Genomic DNA, 25,418 nt, shown 5'->3' with positions numbered 1-25,418 from the left:
TACTCAGAAGCAATGACCCTCTTCCCCGCATTATCCGCCTCACGGCCCTCACCTATTGCCCCTCATGCTATGACGAGCCAGTCATGAGAAGCGTATTTGCCGACATCATTCATACTGCAACAAGCTCCAGAATACCGGTGCTCCTCGAGTCTTCCCCTATTGCAGACGTATAAGTAGTGCTCTTGCACCTGCTCTGTTTTTGCTTTTAGATGGATTGAATAGAGTCGTTGCTTCCCTTGGACAAAAGCGAGATTGTAGGAGGTGAAGGGACATAAAAGAAGCTATTTCCTACTAGGTATCGCCAAGCAAAATCGCTTTGCAGCTAGACATGGCGTATCAAATTTTGGGTATAGCAATTATTGCTGCCGTCTTTGTTGTTCTCAAGATACTCAATGCTACCGATACACCGAAAGTCAAAGGCATCCCTGAGATTCCCGGCATCCCCGTCTTTGGCAATCTACTCCAGCTGGGCGTCGATCACGCTCGAGTCGCGAAGAAATGGGCATCTAAATATGGACCTGTCTTTCAAGCTCGCCTCGGAAATAGAGTATGTTTTTTCTTTCCTTTTGAACTATATATTGAGAGAACAATGCGCTGACCAAGTTCCAAGCGGATTGTCTTTGTCAATTCTTATGACGCAGTGAAGCATTTCTGGATCACCCATCAGTCATCTCTCATTTCTCGCCCAACCTTTCATACATTTCATTCTGTCGTCTCCTCATCCCAAGGTTTTACAATCGGTACTTCCCCCTGGGATGAATCTTGCAAACGACGCCGCAAGGCAGCCGCCACGGCATTGAACCGCCCTGCCGTTCAGTCCTACATGCCCATCCTTGATCTTGAATCAATGATGAGCATTAAAGAGCTGCTAAACGACTGCATGGGAGGCTCACAAGATGTGGATCCCAGTCCGTACATGTCACGGTTTGCGCTCAACACGTCACTGACCTTGAACTACGGATTCCGCATCGAGGGCAACGTCACCAGCGAGCTTCTGACGGAAATCACACATGTGGAGCGTGAAATCTCTAATTTTCGATCTACGAGCAATAACTGGCAAGATTATATACCACTGATGCGCATGTTTGGCAAAACAAACACCAAAGCGGAAGAGTATCGCCTACGACGTGACAAATACCTGGGCGATATGCTTAATGATTTGAAGGACAGAATTGCGCAAGGTACCGATAAGCCATGCATTACGGGAAATATTCTCAAGGATCCAGAAGCAAAGCTTAATGAAGGTCAGTATATCATTTCGCTACTATCTACCGATGAATGTTGTTTGGACTAAATTTCGTGATTTTGTAGCTGAACTGAAGTCCATTTGCTTGACAATGGTGTCTGCCGGTTTAGATACAGTACCTGGAAACATCATTATGGGCATGGCGTATCTTTCTACCCAGCATGGTCAGAGTATACAGGCCAAAGCCCTCGAAGCTATTCAAGAGGTCTATCCCAATGGAGATGCCTGGGAAAAATGTCTTGTTGAGGAAAAGGTACCCTACATCACCGCTCTCGTCAAGGAAACCCTTCGCTTTTGGACCGTAATTCCAATTTGCCTCCCCCGTGTCAACATCAAAGATATCCCCTACGAGGGCTCTGTCGTACCCGCCGGAACCACTTTCTTCATGGTTAGTAATGTTGACTCATAATCACAGCCGCTGTGATATATCCGAGCTGAATTATGAGATGCTAACAATCTACTCAGAATGCATACGCCGCTGATTATGACGATGCTCGATTCAAACTTCCAGAACAATTTCTCCCTGAGCGGTTCTTAGAGGATAAAGAGATCGGTACACCTCACTACGCATATGGAGCGGGATCTCGAATGTGCGCGGGTTCTCACCTCGCCAACCGAGAGCTATATACGGCATATATTCGTCTCATTACGAGCTTCGAGATTACACCCACGAAAGATTCTACCCAAGCCCCAGTCATTCACCCTATTGACTGCAATGGCACACCCACCTCATTAACAACTGATCCCAAACCATTCAAGATTGGGCTGAAGCCGCGAGATGAAGCCAAGACCAGACAATGGATCGCCGAGGCAGAAGAAAGGACCAAACATCTGTAAATTATATCCAATCTATTTTTGAGTTTAGTAGATGGTATTTGTAATATTATCTGTATTGGTAAATTTAGGGTAGAAAAGAATATCCAGATTGCAATAATGTTACTCTATTGTCTTTTCCAAGTCTATTAACTTTTGCCTGGGCATGACCTGCGCCCAATCTATCACATATGCTCTACCCTAAAATTTATACAATAGCCAGAAGAGATCTGTTGATGCAAAATCGAGCACCTAAGATGAAGACTCCAGAAACAAGCGCAAGTGCGCCGGCATAAAACATGGCCGGTCTGTATGCGTGCAAACCACCATCGACACCCCCGAAGCCCTCTAGAATGTAGCCTGCAATTGGAGCCCCCTATAGGCAAGATGAATATTAGTCTTTAATACACACGAAGGGTAAGAATGTTCGTTCGAGTCGCTTACCATGAGATAACCACCAACCCAGCCAGTCACCACCATACTCATAGCAACAGCTACTCTGGCACTCCCAAAAACTTTGCTAATGGCAGTCGGCATCGTGGAGAAGAAAGCCCCATTTGCAGCGCCGTTTATAATGACAAAGGCGATCAGTGGCCCCAGCGTTGTGGACGTTGGCCAAATTGCCAACATGGTGACAGCAGTCAAGACCAGAGACGCGAGGACAGTGTTGATGGAGCCGACTTTATCGGACGCAAAGCCAGATATAATACGGCCAGCCGCGGAAGATAAGCTGAAACCTGCAACCAAGCCAGCGCCGGCGTTTGTAGAGAAGCCTAGTGATCTCATGTATAACGGGATAAAAAATGGTGGAACGAACAAAGGAAAGGTCCCAATTGCACTCCCTACGAATATGAGCACAAATGTGGGAGATTTGAATAGTTTCCTAAACGAGAGACACAAATTGCGTTTGGATCAGTGAAATGATCGCAAGCTGCGCAATAGTCCGCATGATTCTTTTACTTCTCGTTGACTTACCACTCAATAAACTGCCGTCTCTCAACTGGGATCCTCTCCTTCATGAGCCACGCAGCCGGAAGACCCGTTGAAAGGGTCATGAGGCCGAGGATACGATATGCCCACGCAACACCTAGCTTTTGGATCAACGAATCCAACGCAAAGCTGATTGCAGCGCCTCCGAAACCGCTTCCGGCGAACATGAAGCCATTGGCCAGTCCTCGTCTGGTGCTGAAGTATTGTGACGGGACCGTTGAAATGACCTGGCTCGTATTCGAGGTTAGCCGCAGGATGCTCTGCGTTGAATGCATTACACGAAGCATGCATGTAAATATGGTGGAAGTTGAGAGTGGCCTACTGCAAAACAAAGACTACAGTGCTCTCCCTGTTAGCAATCGTACCTTATCTTCCACGATCAACATTGGCGAAAAAGAAGAAGAAAAGGGAAGAAAGGCATGTCGTCGTAATTTCTTTGTTATTTTTTCTCACCTGACACCTATTCCCATCAACACCCCAGAGGTGAAGAACAGCGCCCCAACATTCTTAACCGTGAAGCTGCTGAGGATCTCGCTCCCACCCATGCAAGCTGCACCTAGCATTGCTGCAGCACGGACTCCCGTCTTTCGCACGACGAAGGAATTAGAAATTGCCAGAGCCGAGATCAACGCCGCCTGCAACGACCCGACGAAGGAGAGTACGGCGGGATCGGCCAAGCCATCGGCGACCAGGGCGGTCTGCATCACGCCCCAAGCATATGTCGTGCCGAGGGACCACCAGAGTAAAATGAAGCCACTGGCTACAATCACCCAGCCGTACCCGCCTTCGGGGGCCGTTGAGTCGGCCTCTCGCGAGGCTTCAAGGACGTGGTCGGTAACGGTGAATGTCTTGGATGGTTGGGTCTCCTTAAGGCTGGAATTGCGTAAACTCCATGCCGGACTTGGAGCTGAGCTAGTAGCAAGCTCGATTGCAGTCGTGGTTGAAGTCATCGTTAGCTATGCCACTGACAAAAAGAAGATAACGGTGATAGCCTCATTGAGCTCGTAGAATATTTTGGATACTATACGAAACAAGTTCTCATCGTGAGATATCAAACCGTCACTGCACATTTTGATATGAGTAATACTTCATTCTCGACTAATACCCTAAGATTCTTCTCTTTTTTTCTCCAATCATGCGAGCCTACGGGTGGGGTATATGCTTGTCCTCGGAAGGCGTTCTCTTCCTCACTCCATATATAGTGTGGCGCTCTTTTTCTTTCTTTATTCTTTTCTTCTCCTTCTGTTTGTTTGCAGTAGAGTTGTTCGGTAACAGTGGTGTCCTTAGGTGATTTGAAGTCTTGTTATGCTCACCACGATCTTACGTCGGTATGGTATTACACGTGAGGTGCATAACTCAGATTAAATCATGCATACCTACTCCGTATACGGATCCTTTTCCCCTTCGGCCCGTAGCGTAAAAAAAGCCAGATGCAATGAGGGGCTGAGTGTACAAAGCAGAATTGCCGCTGGAATACGAGAGCTTTTCATGCACTTGAGTCACGGGCATCGGGATGGTTCATGCTCATATACTTTGGTTCAGCAGTAATCTCAATGTACTCAGAACGGCGCTTCTGCCCCACATAATGCATAGGGGAGATGGTATTTTGAGACATCAAGGCACTCGGCACCCCGGATTTCGTGATGTGTCTAAACCGTAGTCCACTCATATTCCTGGGCTTGTATCAACATACTGCCAATTTTAGATACTTGAAGCGACTCTCATCGGTTTGTATTCTAGATAGAAGCCTACGGATATTTATTGTACATACATAACAGCATGGTTGCTTTACCACCCCGCACGCTGATCTTTACTCTATTTCCGTACCTAGCGAGCCTGAACTTGACTGTCCGTGAATCGTTCGTGTCACAATGATGACCAATGAACCATCATGTGCCCAAGTCATGGACACCCAAAATCAAGGCCGGACATTGTGTATTGCCATGAAATAGGCAGGTAACTGTTGCCGTATATAAACAGTTTGTCACATGTCTACTGCTGCATGTAAACTTGATGATGAGCAGGTTGTAATCGGCCAATACTGGCGCGAGTGACTGGCAGACATCATGAGAACATTGAACTTTAAAATCATAAGAAGAAAAAGAACGTCATAGACTCCTCTTTTACCCCTGCGAGCGGCTAATCTTCTAATAAATAACCACAACGCATTTATAGTGTTGCGATACGCCAAACGGCTGCACGAGGCGGGGCCGTGGCATATCGGTGGATTTTCTTCTTTCTAATACGAGCTAGAAGCGGTTCCCTTGCAATTCTCCTTGCATTTTCTTCCTCTGCTGCCTGCAAATCATGCAGCCACAAAATTTAGGCTTATAAGCTGGGCTCAAAAAAAAAAGATCGATATATAACTTTGTCCATACTGCACGAGCATACGTTCAATAAATTAAAATTCCAATACGGTGAGCATGGGTATGTCTCGGACCGGATATAATATTGAATATTGGCCAAAAAGCCTCTTACATACATGTAACCCCAACACAGCAAAACATACAACCAACAGCCCATTAATTTCGCGGTAGTATTGGTATGTGTGACGCTGCTGTGGATCTAAAACCTACACACCTTTTACCCCACCGGCAGCCGACTGACCTGATGTCTTGCTTTTCCAGAGTTCTAGATCTTGCTCAAAGGGAAGCCTTTGACCTCGACTCATTTAATGTGATATTGTTGGTGCGATGTGATATGCACTAAGATTTAGCTTGGAAAACATGTCATACATACTGTGTGATCCAGAAGCCGATGATCCGGATATGTTCCACCTTCTGCTTCAAACGGGCGGAATGCAAAGTGTATGCAATTGATTGCCTGTTTACTGCTCTGCTCTGCCTATCCATACTAAGGTCTCGTGCTATTCATATCCCGAAGTGGTGGGCAGCAAAACCTGGGGTATTCCTGACAAGAACTAGCGGCGGCGATTGCGCTAGGTGGTAGTCGTACCGTAGAGCATTTGGCTTCCGCGTCCGTCAACATTGAAGCCATCCATGGAGGCGAAGTATTCGGCCGATGACCGTGAGAGTGCCATTATATCCGAGACGGTGTAGTGCCTCACGGCATGGCAAGCCTTTCACGACGTCACCTCAGCTCCCGATTGGATCGGCAAACACAATGGTAGGCATTTCTACTGTAGGGAGGCCAAGTGGTAGATCCACACCCTATTCTGAAGGGAGAACATCTAAAAAGCCTTGGCGTAGCACCTCTTAGCAAGGGTTCCTGTGGCATGATTCGCCATTGGGCCGCCCTTGTATCCCCAGATCATGTTGAGCCCGCCCAGTCTCTGCTACTTCTGTCTTGGATATTCATCTGAGGCCGCGGCTATATTTGCATGACTTGACTTAGCGCAGACCTGTTCTCGGTAGATGTGTAAATGAAAAGCGAAGAGGGGTTTAATCTGAGCTGTGACGCAAGGAAATCTTGCTGAACTGCTTTCAGAATTGGCTTGGTAGCATCGGCCGCACATGGTAAAGCCATGTGCAAAAGCCCACAGCTCTATTATTGGTGCAGGTCTTTATGAAAGCCCAGAGACATACAAAAAGGAGGCATGCCGCTGTCTTGTCTTAAAAAGACACTTTGGTTTCCCAGGCGTTGGTGAAAATACAACTGTCACTGGACTGGAGGTAGTCAGATTTTCTTCATCGTATTTACCACCTACTGATACCTGGTCGTTTGGTGTTGAATGCTTCTGTCTACACGATGGTTTCTTTATCAAGTCTAATTCTAGCGGCACTGCCCGCCGCCCTCGCGCTGTCTTCGTTGCCTCATGATGTTATGAGCAGAGATGCAAATGCAGCCCAATCAGAAGCTTATTGGGCAAATCAAGCCGCAGCCCAAAATCGTCACTTCTGCTATGTACGACCAAATGCCAATGGCGGTGATGATGCTCCAGCTATCATGGATGCGCTGAACAACAGGTGCAATTCCAACAGCTTTGTTATATTTCCCGGCCCTGTTTACAACATTCAGACCAACATGACCACTTTAGATCTCCAGAATGTTGTCATCCATCAATTTGGCCGCTTCCTCTGGAGTACAGACATCGACTATTGGCTCTCAGTATCTATGCCCGTTGGTTTCCAAAACCAGAGTACGGTCTGGTATTTTGGAGGCAACAATGTGATTTGGGATGGCTGGGGCGTCGGTACTCTCGATGGCAACGGCCAAGTATGGTACGACTGGGCTAAGAGCCAAGGAAATTTGGCTCATAGGCCAATGAACATCAACTTCCGCACTCTCACAAACTCGGTTATCAGAAGATTGCGCTTTGTCCAGAGTCAGATGTGGACAATGGCGATTACCTACTCGAAACACGTAGATCTAGACGACATCTACGTCAATAGCACGTCGACAAGCCAATGGAGCACGCTCAACACTGATGGCTGCGATACCATCTTCTCTGATAGCATAACGTTCAGGAGATGGACAATCTCCAATGGTGACGATGCCATCGCTCTCAAGATGAACTCGAGTAACATTGCTGTTTACGACAGCTATTTCGAGAATGGCCAGGGTTTTGCCATTGGATCTATGGGGCAATATAATAACCAGTATGAGTACCTGGAGAACTTTTATGCCAGAAACATCACTCTCAAAAATACTGCTCACGTTTCTTACCTAAAGACATGGGCGGGAATCTCGCGAGGTTACCCTCCAAACGGCGGCGGTGGCGGATACGGTGTCGCTCGAAACATTACGATTGAGAACGTTAAGCTGATTGGCGGAAGGCAGCAGCCCTTCTTCGCTTGGCAATGCGAGAACTATTCCGGATTCGCTGGTCAAGATTGCGATTCTTCCTTGTTTAAGATGGAGGACGTCGCATGGAGGAACGTTAGCGGAACAGTCGTTTCTGGAGTGACAGAGGCAGTATATTTCCAATGCAGCGCTGCAGCCGGTGGCTGTGACAACTTCGAAGTGACGGGGTTTGATGTTGTTCATGCGGGCACCAACCAGTTGTTGTCTGTCTGGGACTGCTTCAACGTCAATAACCCTCAAGGGTTTACATGCACTGAATCGCAAACCCCAAAATTGGGCCCGGATGAGACTGGAGGCCACGGTCCCGATAACAAATAAATTGGGAGCTCAAAGACAATGTTATAAGTTGTAAATGTGTCTTGGCAGCCTATGGTGCTGATGAGTTGTTGCGAAAGCGATATTTATATAGTCTAATTACGTCTGCTATATACTAATGCTGATCTACTGTTACACTTTCTTTCATCTAACAATCCGATACCTTTACAGCCGATTCCCCATGTTGACATGTACAGCCTTGATCTGAGAATAAGCTTCAAGACCCGCCTCTCCGAGTTCTCGGCCGATACCACTCTGTTTAACGCCTCCGAATGGCACGCGCGGATCACAGTCTTGGCTGCTATTGATCCAGACCATTCCCGATTCAATCTCAGCCGCCATGCGGTGAGCTCTTTCCAGGTCTGTCGTGAAGACGGCAGCTCCCAAACCATATGATGTGTTATTCGCCAGCTCCAGTGCTTCGTCCTCCGTTTTAAATCGCAGGATAACAACGACAGGTCCAAAAATCTCCTCTCGGTAGACTCTCATTGAAGGGGTGACATCGGTAAACACCGTTGGAGCAACGAAGAAACCCTTACCCTTGCCTTCAATGTCAAGAGGATGACCTCCAGCAGCAACCTTGGCGCCTTCTTTTTTACCGATGTCAATGTACTCCAGCACTCTATCATACTGTGCTTTGGATACTTGGGGGCCCTGGTATGTATCCTTTTCCCACTGACTGCCCACTTTGCTGACCGCCTTTAGGGTTTCGACGAATCTTTTTAAAAAGTCGTCATAAACTTCATCCTGGACTAAAATTCGCGACGTAGCAGTGCAGATTTGGCCTTGGTTGGACATGATACCTAAATGAGACCACTTGACGGCCTGATCCATATCGGCGTCCTTGAATACAACAAGTGGCGATTTGCCTCCGGTTTCGAGCGTGATATTCTTCAAAGTCTTCGCTGCGGCCGCCATGATGCTTGATGCCGTCGCCGTCGACCCTGTAAAGGCAATCTTGTCTACCAATGGATGGTTTACCAAGGCAGATCCGGCATCCTTGCCGAGTCCATTGACGAAATTGACTACTCCAGGCGGGAATCCAGCCTCCTTGATAAGCTCTCCAAGCACAAGGATGCTCAGTGGTGTCTGCTCTGCGGCTTTGAGTACTACAGTGTTACCGCAAGCAAGTGCAGGCCCCAACTTCCAAGTAGCCATTGAAAGGGGGTAATTCCAGGGAATGATCTGTCCAATGACTCCGATGGGCTGACGGAGAGTGTAGGCAAATTTCTGATGTGTTGTGCTTATCGTTTGGCCGTACTGTTTGTCGGCCCAGCCAGCATAGTATCGTATCACAGCCACAGCTTCGACAAGATCAACATCCAGTGCTTCTTGGTATGTTTTACCTAAACGAACCGCGAGTGTTAATTACTTGCTAGCAGCAGAGTGACAAAGCGCAGAAACAATTATCATTATTTCCCGAGGCAATGAATTCTCTCACCATTATCCCACGCCTCAATCGTCGCAAAGAGCTCTCTCTTTGCCTCAATCAAGTCGGCGAGACGTGTCATCCGTTGGCCTCTGTCAGAAGCTGACAGCTGCTTCCAGGAAGGATCCTTTAATGCTGCCTTTGCGGCTTTCACGGCTTTATCTACATCCTCGGCACTGGCAGCCTGAACGTTGACAATGACTTCTTCGGTGCTATTTGATCGCATTAGTGAAATCCAGCTTGATAGAAGCCGCAGCTGCTGTCATTTGTTTCCTTACGCTGGATCGATGGATGCAATTGTCTCGCCGTTGGACGATGCAACAAAGTCATTGTTAATAAACAGACCAGTGGGCTGGCTCCATTTGACGCCATTTGGCGCAGTGAGGTCGACTGAGGGAGGAGCCATGTTGAGAAGTTCTATATCGTGCTTTTGATGAGAGAGGGTATTGTAAGAAAGAGGAGGAGGGGTTATTTCATGGCAGATAACATGAGAAAAACGAACCCCACGACATATTATCTAGCTGAGCGGGCGGCTCCGCTGTAAGGAACCGTGACAAAGCCTTGATATTCTCACAAAAATACTGTGTCTAGAAACTGCGACGGCTTAGAATCTCCACCGCTGCGCCGATGTGGGTTTCAGTAGAGGGCGGGGTAGCACCCAATCTGTATAAAGGGACGAGCGCTTTCGGCCGCTAGATATTTGCAAGCTCAAATCGGAGCGGAATGGAGCAGTGGATAGTGAATGACTCGAGAGAGCAAGATGGCCAGCGGCGGCGATGTTTAGCTAATTGCTGTGCTTATGGAAGCAGGCAGCGCTTACAGGTCGGGGAGAACTGAATGGACATTGTCAAAAGTGACGATAGCACTAAGACGGTCGTTGTTCACGCATGAATGGCAAGTATTATGGATAGGAAGGAAAGAATATTATTATTGGGTGAGAAAGAGATCCAAAAATCTTGAAAGAGAGGTCCAGTGGCTACTGGGTGGCCTCCTCAGCATCCTTTTCTCTTCGTATTGACGAGAACTCAGTCTCAAAATCAATTTTAGAGGTGGGAATAAGTTTCGACTTGAAGAATATTTTGAAGAAAACATATAGAACTGCGCCAACATGTTAACCCAGGGTTCTGCAGGTGAGACTCAAAGCGTTGCGTATAATACGTACCAATAAAGATAAAAACGTTAAGATAGCAAGTCAAAAACCCAGCGGCCGTAAAATTTCCTTTTACGAACACATCGAAGCCTAGGCGTGTTTGTAAGACTTGGTGCCAACCTGCATGCCCCAGACTCTAGAGACAACATACCTGAAAAGAGGATGACTAGGCTCACCACGAACATAGTAGCCCATGAAACATATGGCTGCAATGGACTTTTGTATGGAAGTGCTGTATAATTTATTAGCTTAGGTCGTAATGCACGAGCGCTTATTACTACAGATAGATCTTACCATCTCTTGAATAACCTTGCTTTTTGAGGCCGGCGTAGAACCGTAGATAAGTCGCCTCAATGACTACCCAGCCGATCAAGCCGGAGACGGTAGTAATATTGACGAACCAACCGAATACCACAGACGTGTTGTTGGCAACGTTTAGGTAAACAAGAGGCAGCAAAAGGCAAGTCAACCCAATGGCATAATGAGGCGTTCCAAATCGATTGCACCGTTGAAAGATTCGGGGTGCATGCCCATCACAGCTCAGACCATATAGTGTCCGCGAGGCGATGAAGATGCAAGCTGAGCCACTGCTAATGGCGGAAGTGCACACAATGGCATTAATAATCGATGGGACGACTTTTACGCCGGATCGCTGGAATGCAATAACAAAGGGAGATTGCTGAGCAGTGCCCGTGGAAATGGAAAGAGATGGGTCGTTGTATGGACTGTTTAGGAGCAGATATGAGTATATGATTCGAGCTGATTGCTGGTGAAGAGGAAACTTACACGATGAGGCCAACGATGAAGATACTAAGAACGTAAAATAGCAAGACTCTGTAAAACGTCTTTTTTGTCGCCGCCGGGATGATCTTCCGAGGTGCCCGGGTTTCTGACCCGGAGATTGCCACTACTTGAATGTTGCCATAACTGAATGCTGCTGTAAGCATAATCTTCCAGAAGGCTAGAAAGCGTCCTGCTGATCCAGTTTTTATGTATTCGTTGAACGCTCCAGGATGCTTCCAATACCGGAATCCTAAGCGATCATGATTTGGCGCTCCTCCCAGATCAATCACCAAGCCACCAATGATGAGACCGAGGATGAGCATGATCTTCAAGGATGCGAAAACAACTTCGGACTTGGTGTCTGTTAACACTGTGTTGTATCTGGGGTCTGTGCATATAATAACATACCTCGCCATATAAACGTACACCGCAAAGATTCAGGGTGACAATGACAACTAAGAAGATGGTGATCCAAACACCTGGATTTATAGAGTCATTCCAAAATTGAATCACGGTAGCAGCGGCACTGATCTCTGCAGGTACAGTGATGGCCATGGTATACCCTAACCCCGCGCGTAAGCATTGGAAATAAGAAATCGTCCGTATAATGACATAACACGATGAGAATGTGACAAGAAAACTCACAGAAATTCCAACCAGTCGCTGCACCAAGTGCCGGCTCCACGAACTTGGTTGCATGTCGGATAAATCCACCAGTTCCGGGCATAAATGCGGTAATCTCTCCTGTGGTATATGCGACCCCGGCAGTGACAAACCCCATTACGATATACGCCAGCAGTGCCCCAGCTGGGCCCGCGGTTGCAATTGCTTGTCCTGAGCCTAAGAAAAGACCGGTACCCTGTTCGACGCGGTTAGAAGCCGTGGAGACCAAGTATTGCCATGATTTCATCAAGAGACATTGCATTAACATACAATCATTCCTGCAATGGCAATCATATTGATGTGGCGAGAACTGAGGTCCCGTTTAAGGCCCCCAGCCTCTAGGGCAATCATAGAAATTTCTCCATTGGAGGGCGTGTCAACCTCGACACTGCGCTCCAAGTCTTTCTCAAGTGCCATTGAGCTGTACGACAGCGGTTGGCGCCTTGGAACACGCGGGTGCGTTTACTTCGTACAGTACGTCGGGCTGGACGGAAGATGTCTCTGAAGGTTCAAACTGCGCCTTCGCGAGTTCTCTCACATATGGCTCTGAGTATAACAAGGTTGAGTTGTGAACATCATGCGTGAAATTGAGAGCGGCGGAAACAGTCGTAAGCAGCAGGGAGTGGTGGCTTGTAATACTATCGTACGGTAGCGATAATGAAGACCCTTGTGAGCAAGGATGTCTTTTTTCCGTTGTTGCATTTGGGGGGATTTGATCTTGTTCAAATACTTGTCGCCGTTATCACATCCGCATATCATTCCGACTCCTTGCACTCCGCCCACACCTCGCCTTCTTTGTTGGTTCCTTCGAATGCGCGCGTTCGTGGCAATTGACTTGATAACCTGCCATGGTATCCGATAGTTCATATCGATTGGCTAGTAGAGATCTGCCATCAACGAGCCTTTGAACACCGACGCCGGCGTCTTTCCATCAGGTTTGAATCGCCGGTCTGACCGCCCTAGTACGCGTTTTACTCCACACGCGACACACTTAGTCAAGATAACGAGGCTTTGGTGTGAGGCATAGCATACGGAGCTCTATGTAAATAAGTCACATCTTCGCCTTGGTTGATAACACGGAGACTTCAGAGGATATTCTATATGTTATCGCAGTGAATTTCATTTTATTTGTCAACAATCATATCGCCATGGCCCACACCGATAATCAAGACGACTCGTTTCAACTTTACGACCTTCGTGTCGAAGTTGTATGCCCCCCAGGCAAACGAATCATGTGTGGGGCAAAAGAAGGGGATTTCTTTACTCTTCAAGGAGAAATGATCTATTTACCGCCAAACCAGGGTATCAGTATATATTCGCTAGGTAAAACACCATTCTATGCTTCGTTTCTTTACGTCCGTATATGTATATATATATAAAAGTCTAAGACGCTGATGAGAGGCAGCCACCGTTATCCCACTCCTTCCTGCAAAACAAAGAGTCACGGCTGCAAACGACTGGATGACAACCGATGCCCTGATTGCGTGTCCTGATCCAAATTGCCCTTCACAGCTGAAGATTATCAGGGAGGGCGTTCGCACATTCAGTCATTCTGAAACAACTGTAGTTCCGCTACATCCTTGATAGATAGGGTATACTGGGCTCATAGCTAGAAAATATGATAAATAGGGGAAAGATAGTCAATAGTCTCATCAATGCATAAAGCTTGATTGGTGATGGGCAGGTTGATATCAGGCTAATAGAACACCGTTTTGAGTATTGAATGCGGCGCTTGATAATATATCCGCCCATGCACCGTCGTCTGTGAACAACGGGTCAAGGTCGGCGTGCTGAAAAATGAACACTTCGGGGAGAGGTTGATCAAGAGACTGCGGCATGGCTTGACTGACTTCCAATGGTAGAAAGGGAAGTCTTGTCGAGTTTATGTCGTTTTGATCCAGTGACGAATGCCTATCGCTGTTTGAAAATTTCGCGATTGGTGTCGGTTGTTCTGTCCTTCTTCTCTGAGAAAGTTTGGTGGCAATATTATGAAGGAATCTTGCTTGCAGCTCACAGCTTGTGCCTGGGGCTGTCGCTTGTTGTGAGAAGGCTTGGGCGGCGGTACGAATGACATCTATTGTCGTGGCCTCTATCTCTTGAACGACAGTGTCAGGAGCAGACAAGAGGAGCTAATTGTATCGAATACCAACAATTAGTATCTCGAATTATTAGGAAATGCACAACGTCAGGAAGCATACCTTGACAAGGAAAGCTGCGCTATAGGCAGTCATGACGTGTATCGAATCTTGAGCAAAATACAGCTGCCCCGAATGGCGCGATATCAGCTTCAGCATGTCCATGGCTCCGGTGAATGCGGCCCAGATTATGTCCAAGTGGAGAGATGAATCCGAGAATTCTGATGACAGCACGTCTTGTAGTGGCAGAGAAAAGAGCTGTAGTCGAAAATGCGTCCCATAAAACCGTATCAAGAATTTGTGCGTCTCATCTTCTGAAGACTGCTTTTGTTCCACGTTTTGGATCCAATGGCGCTCCCATCTTTCGATGCTGGCTTTCTTAAGCGAAAGCAGAGCCTCCGTATTCTCCAGCGGCACTCTTTCGCCTCGTCGAGAGTGGGGAGCATGGAGAGAAAATATTGAAGAACTCATCAGTCTCAAGGTAACAAATGCGCCAAGCAAATCGTCGTTTGGGTCCGCGATTGGATCACCACACCAGGCCTCTATTGACTCTATAAATGCGTTTCGCTCAATCATCCACGGCCGTCCCGTTTGGAGGCTTATGCTGGAAGATATTAACATTGGTCACGTGGTAGCAAATGTGCAACGAAACATACCTTCGGTCATATACAAACAACACATACCACGTTCTCTCAATGTTGCGAATTTCTCGTCGTCTTGTCTCATCCGCGGTAGCACGGCCAGCTGGGGAATAGGCCGTCAACTTGTGCCATCCCATGTCCATACACATGCGAATAGCATAACCCAAGGAGGTCCAAGCTCTCGTGTCTTGGGGCTGCTTCCAGTAGGTGAGAATGAGGATGGCTTGGACAATTTCTGTTGATTTGGCGCCATTCCGAAAACTTTCGGTGTATAGGTCTTGTACATGGTCGTATAGCGCATTGTACATGACAGGGTTGAATGTCTTTGCGGACATTGCCAGAACGGCCGTGAAGAGGAAAGATGACTTCTGGCGCACATAGAGGAAAGTATGTAGATTTGGATCAAGTTGGCTGATGTACGGATTAAGAACAATGATGAAACTACACTCTTGCATCAGTTTCTAAAGCGTCACTCTGGGAATCGCAATCACTAACTTCTCATAAAGGGATTTGGCAATGGAGAGGTTTAGTATTCCCATCTCAATTGGGTCTTCTGGCCGACTTGGAGATGATCTCTCGGGCGGCTCCAATGCATCGCCGTCTGTGGTACTCAGTATTCGCCGCAACGAAAACTTGCCTCTCATTGCCTCCTGGTTGAGCAAACCTGACGGCTGCAAGTTGCCAGGCTCCTCTGCAGGCACACTCTCTGCAATAGATGGAGTGTCACCGCTATAGTCCGGCGTCTTCTTCACAGCCGCATACGTGGAGGGCAATGTAGGCATATTCCGCTTAGAGATCCTACAAGCACATCGTTAACCCAAACTCAGCGGAAAGTCATGTCTCACTTACTTTGTCCCAGGCTTCCGGCCTCTACGGTGCTGTTGGAACACGCAGTCAAGAGACTTTCGCGCACAACGCTCGCATTTAGAAGCCGGTTGGCTGCCCTGCCGGCATTTCATCTTTACTTTTCGACATGGGAGACAGGCATTCATGGTGACGGCAATGTACAAACGCGTGTAGCCTAGCTGGTTCGCGACAACCCGATATGTCAGTTGGTGGTGGAGCAATCAACTCAGCCGCGGGACACAATAGCCAAGACGCGAAAACGATGGCATCCAAGGATCTGTGGAGCCTGTGGGCCTGACACAGATGCTAGTTCTCTTACGGACTCCAGACAATCCGAAAGCAAGATTAGTCGTAGAACTTGGAGGATCCCGAGGAGGCGGTACGACGATTAGTGGTGCTCCGATATCAAGTTGGCAACCCCGCATCACGATCTCAAGACGTTACTGGGCAATCAATCTCGAAGCAAAGAGCTCACACTACGGAGTAGGTCCAGGGCCTTCCGAGTACAGTCGAGGCTACTGTGAACTTCCACTGCGGGGGGTGAGACGCCGGCCGGCAACCTAAGCAGCCGTTGGAACGCCGGTGGCTTTGACTTTGAAAGAGCGGGCTGGGGATTAACACCGTGGGTACAAAGCCAGATCACGAGGTTTTGACGTGCTCGGAGGAAGAGAGGAGTGATCTGCTCTTCAGCAAACCAAAAAAATATTGGCCGGCTCAGTATAAAATATCGCATTAGCATACGCATTTGGAACTACAGAACTGAAGCGTACAAAGTTTTGGCTGCTCAAATTAAGTATTCTTCAACATGGCCATCACACAACCAGGCGGCGGCGTGAGCACGGCGCACGTCAATATGATGACGGATACTATCATCGCCAACCTCCCTGCCGATGGCCTTCGTGTGGTGATGAGGGCACTTTTGGTACTATTTCCAGAAATCACACACGCTTTCGAATGTGAGACGAAGAAATTTGTCGAGCAGAGAGCTCTGTCTTCGATAATAGGAAAAGACAAAAAGCCAAGTCTCCCCGAGCTGAACAAGACGCAGCAGATCGCCCGCAGTATGCTTGGATGTGGACTCTCATTCAAAAGCCTTCAGTTGTTCCAGAACTTAGTCGCTCAGGGAACGGTTCTCATATCAAGAACTAGCGATGACAGTCAATATGAACTATTTACCTTTTTGACGAGCGTCGATGGCGATATCGTGCAAGCAATGACTGCTGTTCAGAAGTCCCTTTTTATAGATACTGGCACGCGGGTAATGGATAATGGAGAGCATGCATTGGTGGAAGCTCTCTATCACTCATTAACAAGCTGCTATGATACTCTAAAAGCAACCGAGCATGATTATCCATTCGGACGAAGCCTAATATCCACGGCTGGTATTCTTGGGTTACCTCGACCTACGCTTCTAGATGCGCATCAAGATCTCAGCAAACAGACCTCTCTGATACCATTGCCTCAACAAGCAAGAGAAACTTTTCAATTGAATGGACGTACGGTTCCTCGGATATTTTCGGGGCTCTGGCAAATGTCCAGTCCTGCTTGGGGGGCTGCATCATCCTCCAAGATTGTGGAACAATTCTCAAGTCATGTCCGGCAAGGATTTACAGCATTCGACATGGCTGATCATTACGGTGACGCTGAAGTCATATTTGTATGTTTATATTACACCGATTCAAACGATGCCCATCGCTTACACACTACAGGGACGCTTTTCATCTCTATACCCTCACAGGCAAACGATATTCACAGCAACAAAGTACTGCGTTTTCCATCCGATGACTGTATCTCGAGAGGCTGTACAAGCAAATGTCACCGAGCGATGCCGCCGATTGCAGACAGAGAAGATTAATCTGTTGCAATTTCATTGGCAATTTGTAAGAGCTCAAAGAATGGCCCTCTTACAGTAATGTGTTTCGTACTAACAGACATGAAGTATGAAAATCCGGATTATCTGAAAGCTCTCCGGTTTCTTACAGAAGACGATAGAGTTGAAACAGTTGGTCTCTGTAATTTTGATACAAAACATTTGCTTGAGGTGGTCCAATCTGGTATCAGAGTACACACCAACCAAGTTCAGGTTCGACACAGCGATCGCCTTCTCGATGAGAGAAGCAAATGGTGAACAATCATCGCTGATATTGAAATAGTTTTCTCTTGTCGACTCTCGACCTGTCTTCGAAATGGGCAGCGCTTGTGAGGAACACAGTATCAAACTCTTAACATACGGCACATTGGTAAGCCTTCGAGTCGAAACTGTTCCATACTTGACTGCATCGACATTGACTAATCTGCCAAATAAGTGCGGTGGTTTCCTTGCCGACAAGTGGCTTGGAAAGCCCGAGCCAGATATATATGATGGATCAATCACACCAAGCCAGCGAAAGGTAAAGTGATAACACAAAAAATGTACTCCTTCGCCGCTGGATTACTGACCATAGCAATTCCAGTATTTCGAAATGATACGCAGTTGGGGCGGCTGGAATCTCTTTCAAGAATTATTGACGATCCTGCGCGCTATTGCCACAAAACACAAGGTCGGCATATCAAACGTCGCTACTCGTTGGGTGTTAGACTTTCCCTACGTTGGCGCCGTCATCGTTGGGGCACGTATGGGCATAAGCGAGCATACAGATGAGAATTTGTCGAGTTTCGGCTGGTCCCTTGATCAATCCGATCGCGATGCAATTGAGGAGATCTTAATACGAAGTCGAAGGGCTGAGATATTCCAAAAGGTAGGTGATTGTGGAGCAGAGTATAGGTAGAACCAAGATGGCAGTGGCACAAATAGTATTTCCATGATATAGAGCCAATCTGTGACTAGGAACAAAGAGCGGCCGTTGAGCCATAGCAAATTATAATAAGAGGAGCCCTAAATTTTAAGCATATTTTAAAAGATTGAATGTAGTGAATCTTTTTCACAGCAATGATGATATTGCCTTGAAGCTATTGCTAAGCGAAATTGATCTTGAAAAATTCGCTATAACGTCTGCCAATGGTATTTATAGCCCTGTTTCAAAGGTCCATCACATCCAAGTTCCAACAGATGAGAACCAAGTGCGCAGCATCTGCTTATGCTCGGATAAACGCAGATGGAAAAATGAATACCAATATAGAGAGTGACAATATTTTTATTACATGTATGTATGTGATAATATGGCCCAAATGAATCTGTATATATAATTTTGCGCACCACTCTGCTTTTAATGTCCACTATTCTATTAGATGCCAACCCGCTCTCCCGATGTCTAACCTGAAACAGCACCCGTCGACGCAATAGAAACCTCAGCCAAAAACCACGTAACTGGAGGCTGCGAAGATTGAGGGAAGAGAAACTGCAGCTGACACCTACCCAACTGGCTCACAGTGGTGGGATCGGTTGTAATGGCAGTGTTGAAATTCATCGAGAGGGTATAGTAACCATTTGCACCTTGTGTCGCCTGGTTCAAATGCGTATCCACCACAGTAATCGAGCCGCAGTTGAGTTGGACATGGACAGTATTCACCAAGCTGCGATCGGTACTCGTTGAGGCGACCATGAAAGATACACTGTATGAGGAGCTGGCCTTTAATCCGATGAGAGGGCTGGCTATAAAATACTGTCCAGTGGACGCAACGTTGGTAATGTGGTAAGCGTTGGATATACCGTCGGGACTACCCGAGGTGCCCACCCCTCCATTCACCCAAGTGGCTGGGGAGGTATTGATGAAGCTCCATCCGGTCGAATCAGAGGAGAAATCGCCGTTGGGGACGAGGTTCTGTGCGGGAGGCGAGACAGTGACGGTGGCGGTCGTGGTAGCAGTCGTTGTGACGGTAGTAGGGACAGTGGCTGTAGTGGTGGCTGTGGTAGTTGAAACGCCATCGGTGAGTTCCATCGCTACGGTTTGCCATGCTGTTGCTGTAACGTGAGGTGTCGTCACTGAGGTCGAGGTCTGTTACTAGTCAGCGCCATCTCCGGCGGGCAAGATGGGGAAAGTCTTGGAGAGAGAGATAAACATACCACTGTAACAGTCGAGCAAGGCGCCGTCTGAGAGATTGTAACCGTCTTAGGCGGAACACCAATACAGCTACAACCCGCTGTGATGCGCTCGGGAGAGTACACGAAGCATTTGGTGACCATACACTTTGGTGGCTCCGGTTTTCCTCCTTGAGTGCCACGTTTGAACGGGGTAAGTGTTGTGGTAGGCGGTGGTTGCTGATTCTGGCTACCAGTGACAGTTACTGTCGTTGTTACGCTCTGGGTTGCTGTTGACGTCGCCATCTCTGTTTCTGTCTTGGTTATCGTTTCTAATAAAGAAGGAACCGTCGCTGTGTAAACAGTGGCTGTAGAGCTGACGAAGTCGGTTGATGGATTGGCAGTGCTAGTGACCCATGCTGTCTTTGTTCTACACGCAATAATATTAGAGATCGTGGCTCTTAAGCCAGGTATGTCGAGCGTATACTCACACCGTGGGTTTTACCACAGTTACTGTTCTTGTAACCGGAGTCAGCGCAGAGCAGTATGCAGATGCTGAATGGGAGTATTCTCTATCAGCAAAGCACTTGTATAGACTGTCATCTCTGCACGAGCTTCGCTCGACAAGCTCCAACGGAGTTGCGGCCACGCTGGCGGCAAGCCCAAGGGCGCCAATAATAATCTTGTTTATCATTTTGACGTCTTTAAAAAAGATATTAGAGACCTGATAAATGAGAATATCACTCACAAACAGTGAGAAGAAGAATGTGGGTTCGCATGCCGTCAATAGCTTATAAAGGAGATCTCACGATGAAAATTACTAACTTTTCTATCCCCTGCAATCACCCTAAACCTCGACACGGGGTCCCCATGGCTCTATTGAAGTAGGCACGAGCAGCTGGTCTAAATTTACGGCACTATCAACGATTTATTTGAAAAAGGTCGGTAAAAGACCCGCAAAGTGCTGGATGGGATCCATGTTACTATTAATTCCCCCTGATAGTACCGCAAACTATTTACACTAGCGGCACTAGTTTTGTTCAGCTCCTCCCAGGTCCTAGTTCTGTCTGGGTAGACGAAGTAAACATTAATCCATACTCCGTAGTCTAGGCCAATGAATCGAGATTTCGTCGCGCGGAAGTGGAGAAGCAATCTCAGAATTGGCCACGGTGCCTACAAGTATACGATACGTGGAAGACTAGGCCGACCGTTGGAAAAGTCGAGAATTTTAGCTTCAAGCAGCTGCCGCATTTTCATCCATTCTAGGGAAAGATTGCACACGTCAGTGCATATATTTACCCTGCGGAAAGGCTCGTGTCCTCAACGTATTGCTTCCTTTAACCAAATCTAACGGATTTGCTAGGTACTAGGTAGGTAGATGCAATTTTTGTTTAGGAAGGCTGTGACAGGTTTACTTTTGGACAGAGGTTACTGTCTTCATTCATTGGATTCTGTGCATACATATAGATGCATAACGCTGGTCCTTCCTGGTAACAGACCATATATTCTCCGTCATACATCTTTTTACCAACCCTCATCAAGCACTGTCAAGGCCTCATAACCGCCAGTCTTGACAACATCAGTATCCACTACAAAAATAGCAATAGCCTGTGTCGACGTAGTTTTGCTAGTATTCTCCCCCACAGTATGATGACAACCAGGAAGCTCCATAAAGCTTTCCCCAGGGGAGTACACCTTGGGAGGATTGCCGTTCATGCCACTCAGAAGCTCGCCTGCAAGGACATAGGCGACAACGGTGGCACCGCCGTGCCGATGCGGAGGAGTGAAACCTTCAGGAGGGTAATCAAGATGGACACCGATGATCGATTTTCCAGGTGCATTGGCCAACTCGTAGTCAAAGAGGACTTTAATGTCTTCTCGCGGTCGATTGCTAGCCATACAGCATCAGTAGAGTTCTCGGTATTTGTATATATGAAGGCGCTTACGTTTTCGTCACTGAAGATGCCATGGTATTTCTTTAGATAACGTAAGAAACTCTGGTAAATCGAAGTAAAGGGTTTCGATGAGGGATGTTTCAAGTCTATAACAGTTTCGGCAACTGAGAAGCCCTCGCTGTCTCTTATATAGAAACGAACCATACACACATACTTGGAAAGTTTTAATGTCCGATTATATGAGATGAGACAATGCGGCAATCGTCCGATGACTTAATTGACCTATTAGATGGATAATCAGTCAACCTCTAAGAGCTGTCAAACGTGCTCCGGCTCAACATTCACTCGTCACTCGGGTCGGGTCAGTTCACACGAGCCCCACACTCGGGTCGATTGTGGCTTTCCGGGCGCCCGACCCGAATACAGGCATGTCATTACCCGAAGTTTGTTCACATTATGATCAGTGATCGTTGAGTGACGAAACATTCGGGAATTGCCATGGTCGATTCCACACAAATGTTCCTATCCTTTTTACTACCTTATAATCGATCTAGTAGCTGGGCAAGGGGAGATAACCGCAGTAACCAGGAAACCTCAAGTCATAAATTGTACAGTCACCCTCTCAACGGACATATGCTGCTATTATAAATCGCAAGGCTTTTCCATCTACGCTCAAGAGGCTAAACTTTACCTCTCATCTACAGATAACATTATCACTACTTGATTATCTTCGCCTATCTACCCACATCGACACAATGAAAGCCGTTCAAATTTTGGGCAGTCAAAATGATCACCGCATCATTCTATCAGATACCCTGCCTCGGCCAACTCCCACCGGACAACAGGTTCTTATCAAGATTCATGCTGCTGGAATAACGGCAGACGAAGTCATTTGGCCTGAGCTATATGCTTCTTCCAACAGAGTTCCAGGACATGATATATCCGGTACAGTCGATGCCCTCGGGCCTAAGTACAGCGGACCACTCTCGGTTGGGCAAAGGGTTTACGCAATGATTGATGCAGACGCTCCTCAGGGAGGCCAGTCAGAATACGCAATTGCTATGCCAAATGAGATAGCCATCAAACCTTCATCCATTTCTCATGCAGAAGCAGCAGCTCTTCCAATCCCGGCACTGACGGCTTGGGAAGCAATCTTCAAGCGTGCGAATCTGGATAAAGGCAGCAAAATCCTTGTAACAGGCGCTTCAGGAGCGGTTGGTGTTATGTTGGTACAGATGGCAAAGAAGCTTCTCAATGCAGAGGTTATCGGCCTGGCTTCTTCTTCGAACCACGCTATGTTAGCAGAACTAGGGGCAGATCAGGTCCTGGACTACAACGATCCTGATTGGCACAACAAGGTTCAAGGCGTGGATGCAGTTTTTGATACCGTTGGAGGCGAAACGTTGACCAAAACCTGGAATACAGTGAACGGGACTGGTATCATCGTAACAGTAGGGGACCCAGCCCCAGCATGGGCTTTCGACAGGGGACAGCCTGAAGAATTACAGAACCATCCAGAAGTTAGGTGGTTACACTTTATTGTTTCTCCCGACGGCGATACTCTTTCTAAGGTGGCTTCACTTATAGACGATGGTACTCTGAAGCCCATTCCTGTTGTGGCTTTTGAAGTGGAAGAAGCGGTGGAGGCCTGGAAATTTGCAGCACAAAGAGGCAGGAAAGGAAAAGCGGTGATCAAATTCGTCGCTGAAAAATAAGTATGCGGTGGTTGGCTGCGAATTCTTTCAAGTAGCTGCGCTATTCATATATTTTCCATCAAATTTCCCCAGTCTTTGCCCATGTCTGCTACATTGATCTCTTGTGACAGCCCATCGTCGAAGGCTATCTCTTCGAAACTTGGCATATCTTGTATTGATGGGAAATCGATCCGCCCAGCGCCGTCTTGTTGGTCAAGAACTACTCTTGCCATTAGCTTCATCTCTTCTGACCAATGCCGCGCCTGCGACCATATTCTTGTGAATGCCTTCAGTATGCCTAAGAATACCCGAATCCGATCTTTGGCATGTGCTAATTCGGAACCTGTCAATATATGCTCACAACCAGACAGATAAGTGGCCACGGCTAATGATCCCATACACATGACGAAGGGGCTATGTGTTAGCGGTGAAGAAGAGGCGGTAAGTAAATCGACAAAGTTCTTTGCCGCATTAATTGCCTTGTGCGTATGTCTATCCTGATGCTGCTCTTCAGCACTCAGAACTTCGGCGGGAAGCGGCGGTGCATATTTTGAGCATAGAAGTTCCATTGTAGTGTAGTGTAGCATCGATCTTGGTCGATGTAGATGAGTAGACGTACTACATGGATGTCGTTAGCATACAGTGAAACAAAGCTCGGTATGGGAGAAGAGGGGGGAATGAACTCTTTCTCGGAATATTCTCACGTATTTATTGCCATATGAGCCTTGAATAGCACTTCATCCAAAGTTCCATCGGATTGAACAGGGTCGCGCTTCGCATGTGGCAAATGCAAATCCCAGCTCATCAAATTTGCTTCAGCATTCTTCACCAAAGAATAGGCGGACTTGTTTGCAATGTCACCGGCAGCTAACGTTGTCCCAAGGATCCGGGTGGCATCGATGAGATATGCAAAGGAGGAGAAGCTTTCATCGCTGTCATCGAACCCACGGTTGTCGTACTCGCGAAGCGTCCGAGGCTGAGGAATCATCTTAGGCATGGTCAATATAAAGAAGGTCATAGTCCATGAAGGTTGGTATAAATGTGCCTCACCCCTGTAACATAGAGCTTTTCTTCGCAGGGAATTTCAACATCTGTATCTACTCCCCAAGATGTGAATGTGGGAAGGTGGCGAATGCCGGCGAAAAGTGCGTCAATCACATAGAGCTCCCACCAGGTGCGTCGCCAGCTTTCTTCCAAAACTTTATCCCCGTGGCCACAGCGAGAAGCAAAATCTCGCCGATGGATGCCAATCTCCAGGCCCATAGTTTTTGCCCGTTCAAGATACATGGCGGCTCTCTCATTCTCACCGGACCATTCCAGAGTGAGGGCTAGAAGCATCAAAGCTTGAACATTAAACCCATGAGGAGCAAGTTGACTCCCCAGAGCCTGCTCAGCCTGTTGCCTGTAATCGTTTGCCAGCGAGTCGTGAGTATAAAGCGAACCAATGAAAGCAATCATCAGAACCAATCCATAGCTGAAATCTGGGGTCTTCTCAAAGTGACGCATCAAGTGCGCTTGCGGTAAGATGAATGGATGGCCCGGGAAGAAGAACTTATAAAACCCATCAACTGACCTAGTGGAAAGAAGGTCATTATCCGCAAACACAGTTGGCCGCAGAGCATTGCTGGACGAGATAAAGGGTGGTAGAGAGCTCGACGGTCCTGAAGGTAACCGAGGTTCCTCAGAAAGATGACTCTGTTGATATACTGCCGGAATGTCTCTGGCCTCTACTGCCGTTAAGTCATCGTTGTGATGCTCCGAGGGCACCAGCTTTTCGACTTCAGCGTGTCTCCGGCGGCTCCGCCGTAAATCCATATAGACACATGTTTTGTGTAAGTTGCGGCATCTAGAGCAGGTCGGCACGACAGCGTCGCACCGCAGATGCTGGTCGCGGCACTCGGTGCATGCTATCGCGACTCGGCCCTTGATCCTCTTGTCGCCGCGTTTTGGCGTGGTCATTTCACTTTCCATTTCGAGGCTTGATGAAAGCTGAAAGCCATAGCTTGGGTGATTCAGCGTCGGCCGAAAATTTACGTACATGTATTTGGGCTCTCTGACAGTGCGGCCGCCCGAGATACTGTCCGGCTCCGCCACCG

At 47.5% G+C, this 25,418-nt stretch overlaps 12 protein-coding genes across 12 annotated transcripts; 5 read left to right on the top strand and 7 right to left on the bottom strand.

Moving 5' to 3' along the window:
- Positions 1-328: 328 nt before the first annotated feature.
- On the top strand, positions 329-2,083 carry M431DRAFT_483618 (hypothetical protein; the record flags this gene model as incomplete). The annotated part of the gene is made up of 4 exons (XM_024916136.1): positions 329-547; positions 611-1,244; positions 1,312-1,634; positions 1,712-2,083. The coding sequence occupies 4 exons, from the start codon at positions 329-331 to the stop codon at positions 2,081-2,083; spliced, it is 1,548 nt and encodes a 515-aa protein (XP_024773171.1).
- Positions 2,084-2,165: 82 nt separating this feature from the next.
- On the bottom strand, positions 2,166-4,092 carry M431DRAFT_509747 (hypothetical protein). The gene is made up of 5 exons (XM_024919350.1): positions 3,503-4,092; positions 3,372-3,384; positions 3,035-3,276; positions 2,504-2,942; positions 2,166-2,435 (listed from the first exon to the last, which is right to left on the bottom strand). Exons 1-5 carry the CDS (start codon positions 3,997-3,999, stop codon positions 2,268-2,270), a joined length of 1,359 nt encoding a protein of 452 aa, XP_024773170.1. The 5' UTR covers positions 4,000-4,092; the 3' UTR covers positions 2,166-2,267.
- A 2,740-nt stretch (positions 4,093-6,832) lies between these two features.
- M431DRAFT_88799 (glycoside hydrolase family 28 protein) lies at positions 6,833-8,131 on the top strand (the record flags this gene model as incomplete). The annotated part of the gene is made up of 1 exon (XM_024923953.1): positions 6,833-8,131. One exon carries the CDS (start codon positions 6,833-6,835, stop codon positions 8,129-8,131), a length of 1,299 nt encoding a protein of 432 aa, XP_024773169.1.
- A 162-nt stretch (positions 8,132-8,293) lies between these two features.
- Positions 8,294-9,963, bottom strand: M431DRAFT_88746 (hypothetical protein; the record flags this gene model as incomplete). Its single annotated transcript, XM_024923947.1, has 3 exons — positions 8,294-9,474; positions 9,570-9,769; positions 9,836-9,963. The coding sequence occupies 3 exons, from the start codon at positions 9,961-9,963 to the stop codon at positions 8,294-8,296; spliced, it is 1,509 nt and encodes a 502-aa protein (XP_024773168.1).
- Positions 9,964-10,463: 500 nt separating this feature from the next.
- On the bottom strand, positions 10,464-12,701 carry M431DRAFT_462985 (hypothetical protein). Its single transcript, XM_024915373.1, has 8 exons — positions 12,424-12,701; positions 12,136-12,349; positions 11,899-12,053; positions 11,494-11,843; positions 11,002-11,432; positions 10,859-10,939; positions 10,720-10,797; positions 10,464-10,655 (listed from the first exon to the last, which is right to left on the bottom strand). Exons 1-8 carry the CDS (start codon positions 12,568-12,570, stop codon positions 10,534-10,536), a joined length of 1,578 nt encoding a protein of 525 aa, XP_024773167.1. The 5' UTR covers positions 12,571-12,701; the 3' UTR covers positions 10,464-10,533.
- A 640-nt stretch (positions 12,702-13,341) lies between these two features.
- Positions 13,342-13,883, top strand: M431DRAFT_509742 (hypothetical protein). The gene is made up of 2 exons (XM_024919349.1): positions 13,342-13,476; positions 13,559-13,883. Exons 1-2 carry the CDS (start codon positions 13,386-13,388, stop codon positions 13,735-13,737), a joined length of 270 nt encoding a protein of 89 aa, XP_024773166.1. The 5' UTR covers positions 13,342-13,385; the 3' UTR covers positions 13,738-13,883.
- On the bottom strand, positions 13,845-15,888 carry M431DRAFT_89519 (hypothetical protein; the record flags this gene model as incomplete). Its single annotated transcript, XM_024924036.1, has 5 exons — positions 13,845-14,282; positions 14,358-14,892; positions 14,945-15,370; positions 15,425-15,727; positions 15,779-15,888. The coding sequence occupies 5 exons, from the start codon at positions 15,886-15,888 to the stop codon at positions 13,845-13,847; spliced, it is 1,812 nt and encodes a 603-aa protein (XP_024773165.1).
- A 692-nt stretch (positions 15,889-16,580) lies between these two features.
- Positions 16,581-18,543, top strand: M431DRAFT_88632 (hypothetical protein; the record flags this gene model as incomplete). The annotated part of the gene is made up of 6 exons (XM_024923933.1): positions 16,581-17,432; positions 17,485-17,655; positions 17,715-17,858; positions 17,929-18,015; positions 18,082-18,165; positions 18,229-18,543. The coding sequence occupies 6 exons, from the start codon at positions 16,581-16,583 to the stop codon at positions 18,541-18,543; spliced, it is 1,653 nt and encodes a 550-aa protein (XP_024773164.1).
- A 379-nt stretch (positions 18,544-18,922) lies between these two features.
- On the bottom strand, positions 18,923-20,427 carry M431DRAFT_18029 (hypothetical protein; the record flags this gene model as incomplete). Its single annotated transcript, XM_024913119.1, has 3 exons — positions 18,923-19,710; positions 19,779-20,163; positions 20,225-20,427. 3 exons carry the CDS (start codon positions 20,425-20,427, stop codon positions 19,027-19,029), a joined length of 1,272 nt encoding a protein of 423 aa, XP_024773163.1. The 3' UTR covers positions 18,923-19,026.
- An 830-nt stretch (positions 20,428-21,257) lies between these two features.
- On the bottom strand, positions 21,258-21,702 carry M431DRAFT_496782 (hypothetical protein; the record flags this gene model as incomplete). The annotated part of the gene is made up of 2 exons (XM_024917524.1): positions 21,258-21,624; positions 21,680-21,702. The coding sequence occupies 2 exons, from the start codon at positions 21,700-21,702 to the stop codon at positions 21,258-21,260; spliced, it is 390 nt and encodes a 129-aa protein (XP_024773162.1).
- A 664-nt stretch (positions 21,703-22,366) lies between these two features.
- M431DRAFT_509739 (hypothetical protein) lies at positions 22,367-23,396 on the top strand. Its single transcript, XM_024919348.1, has one exon. It carries the CDS (start codon positions 22,384-22,386, stop codon positions 23,341-23,343), a length of 960 nt encoding a protein of 319 aa, XP_024773161.1. The 5' UTR covers positions 22,367-22,383; the 3' UTR covers positions 23,344-23,396.
- On the bottom strand, positions 23,388-25,293 carry M431DRAFT_496780 (hypothetical protein; the record flags this gene model as incomplete). Its single annotated transcript, XM_024917523.1, has 3 exons — positions 23,388-23,940; positions 24,027-24,310; positions 24,373-25,293. 3 exons carry the CDS (start codon positions 25,291-25,293, stop codon positions 23,388-23,390), a joined length of 1,758 nt encoding a protein of 585 aa, XP_024773160.1.
- Positions 25,294-25,418: the final 125 nt, after the last annotated feature.

This window comes from Trichoderma harzianum (genome assembly GCF_003025095.1).
Source record: "Trichoderma harzianum CBS 226.95 unplaced genomic scaffold M431scaffold_8, whole genome shotgun sequence".
Taxonomy (NCBI): Eukaryota; Fungi; Ascomycota; class Sordariomycetes; order Hypocreales; family Hypocreaceae; genus Trichoderma; species Trichoderma harzianum.
The sequence above is the reverse complement of the archived record's forward strand: the minus strand, read 5'-3'. Positions and strand labels throughout refer to the sequence as shown.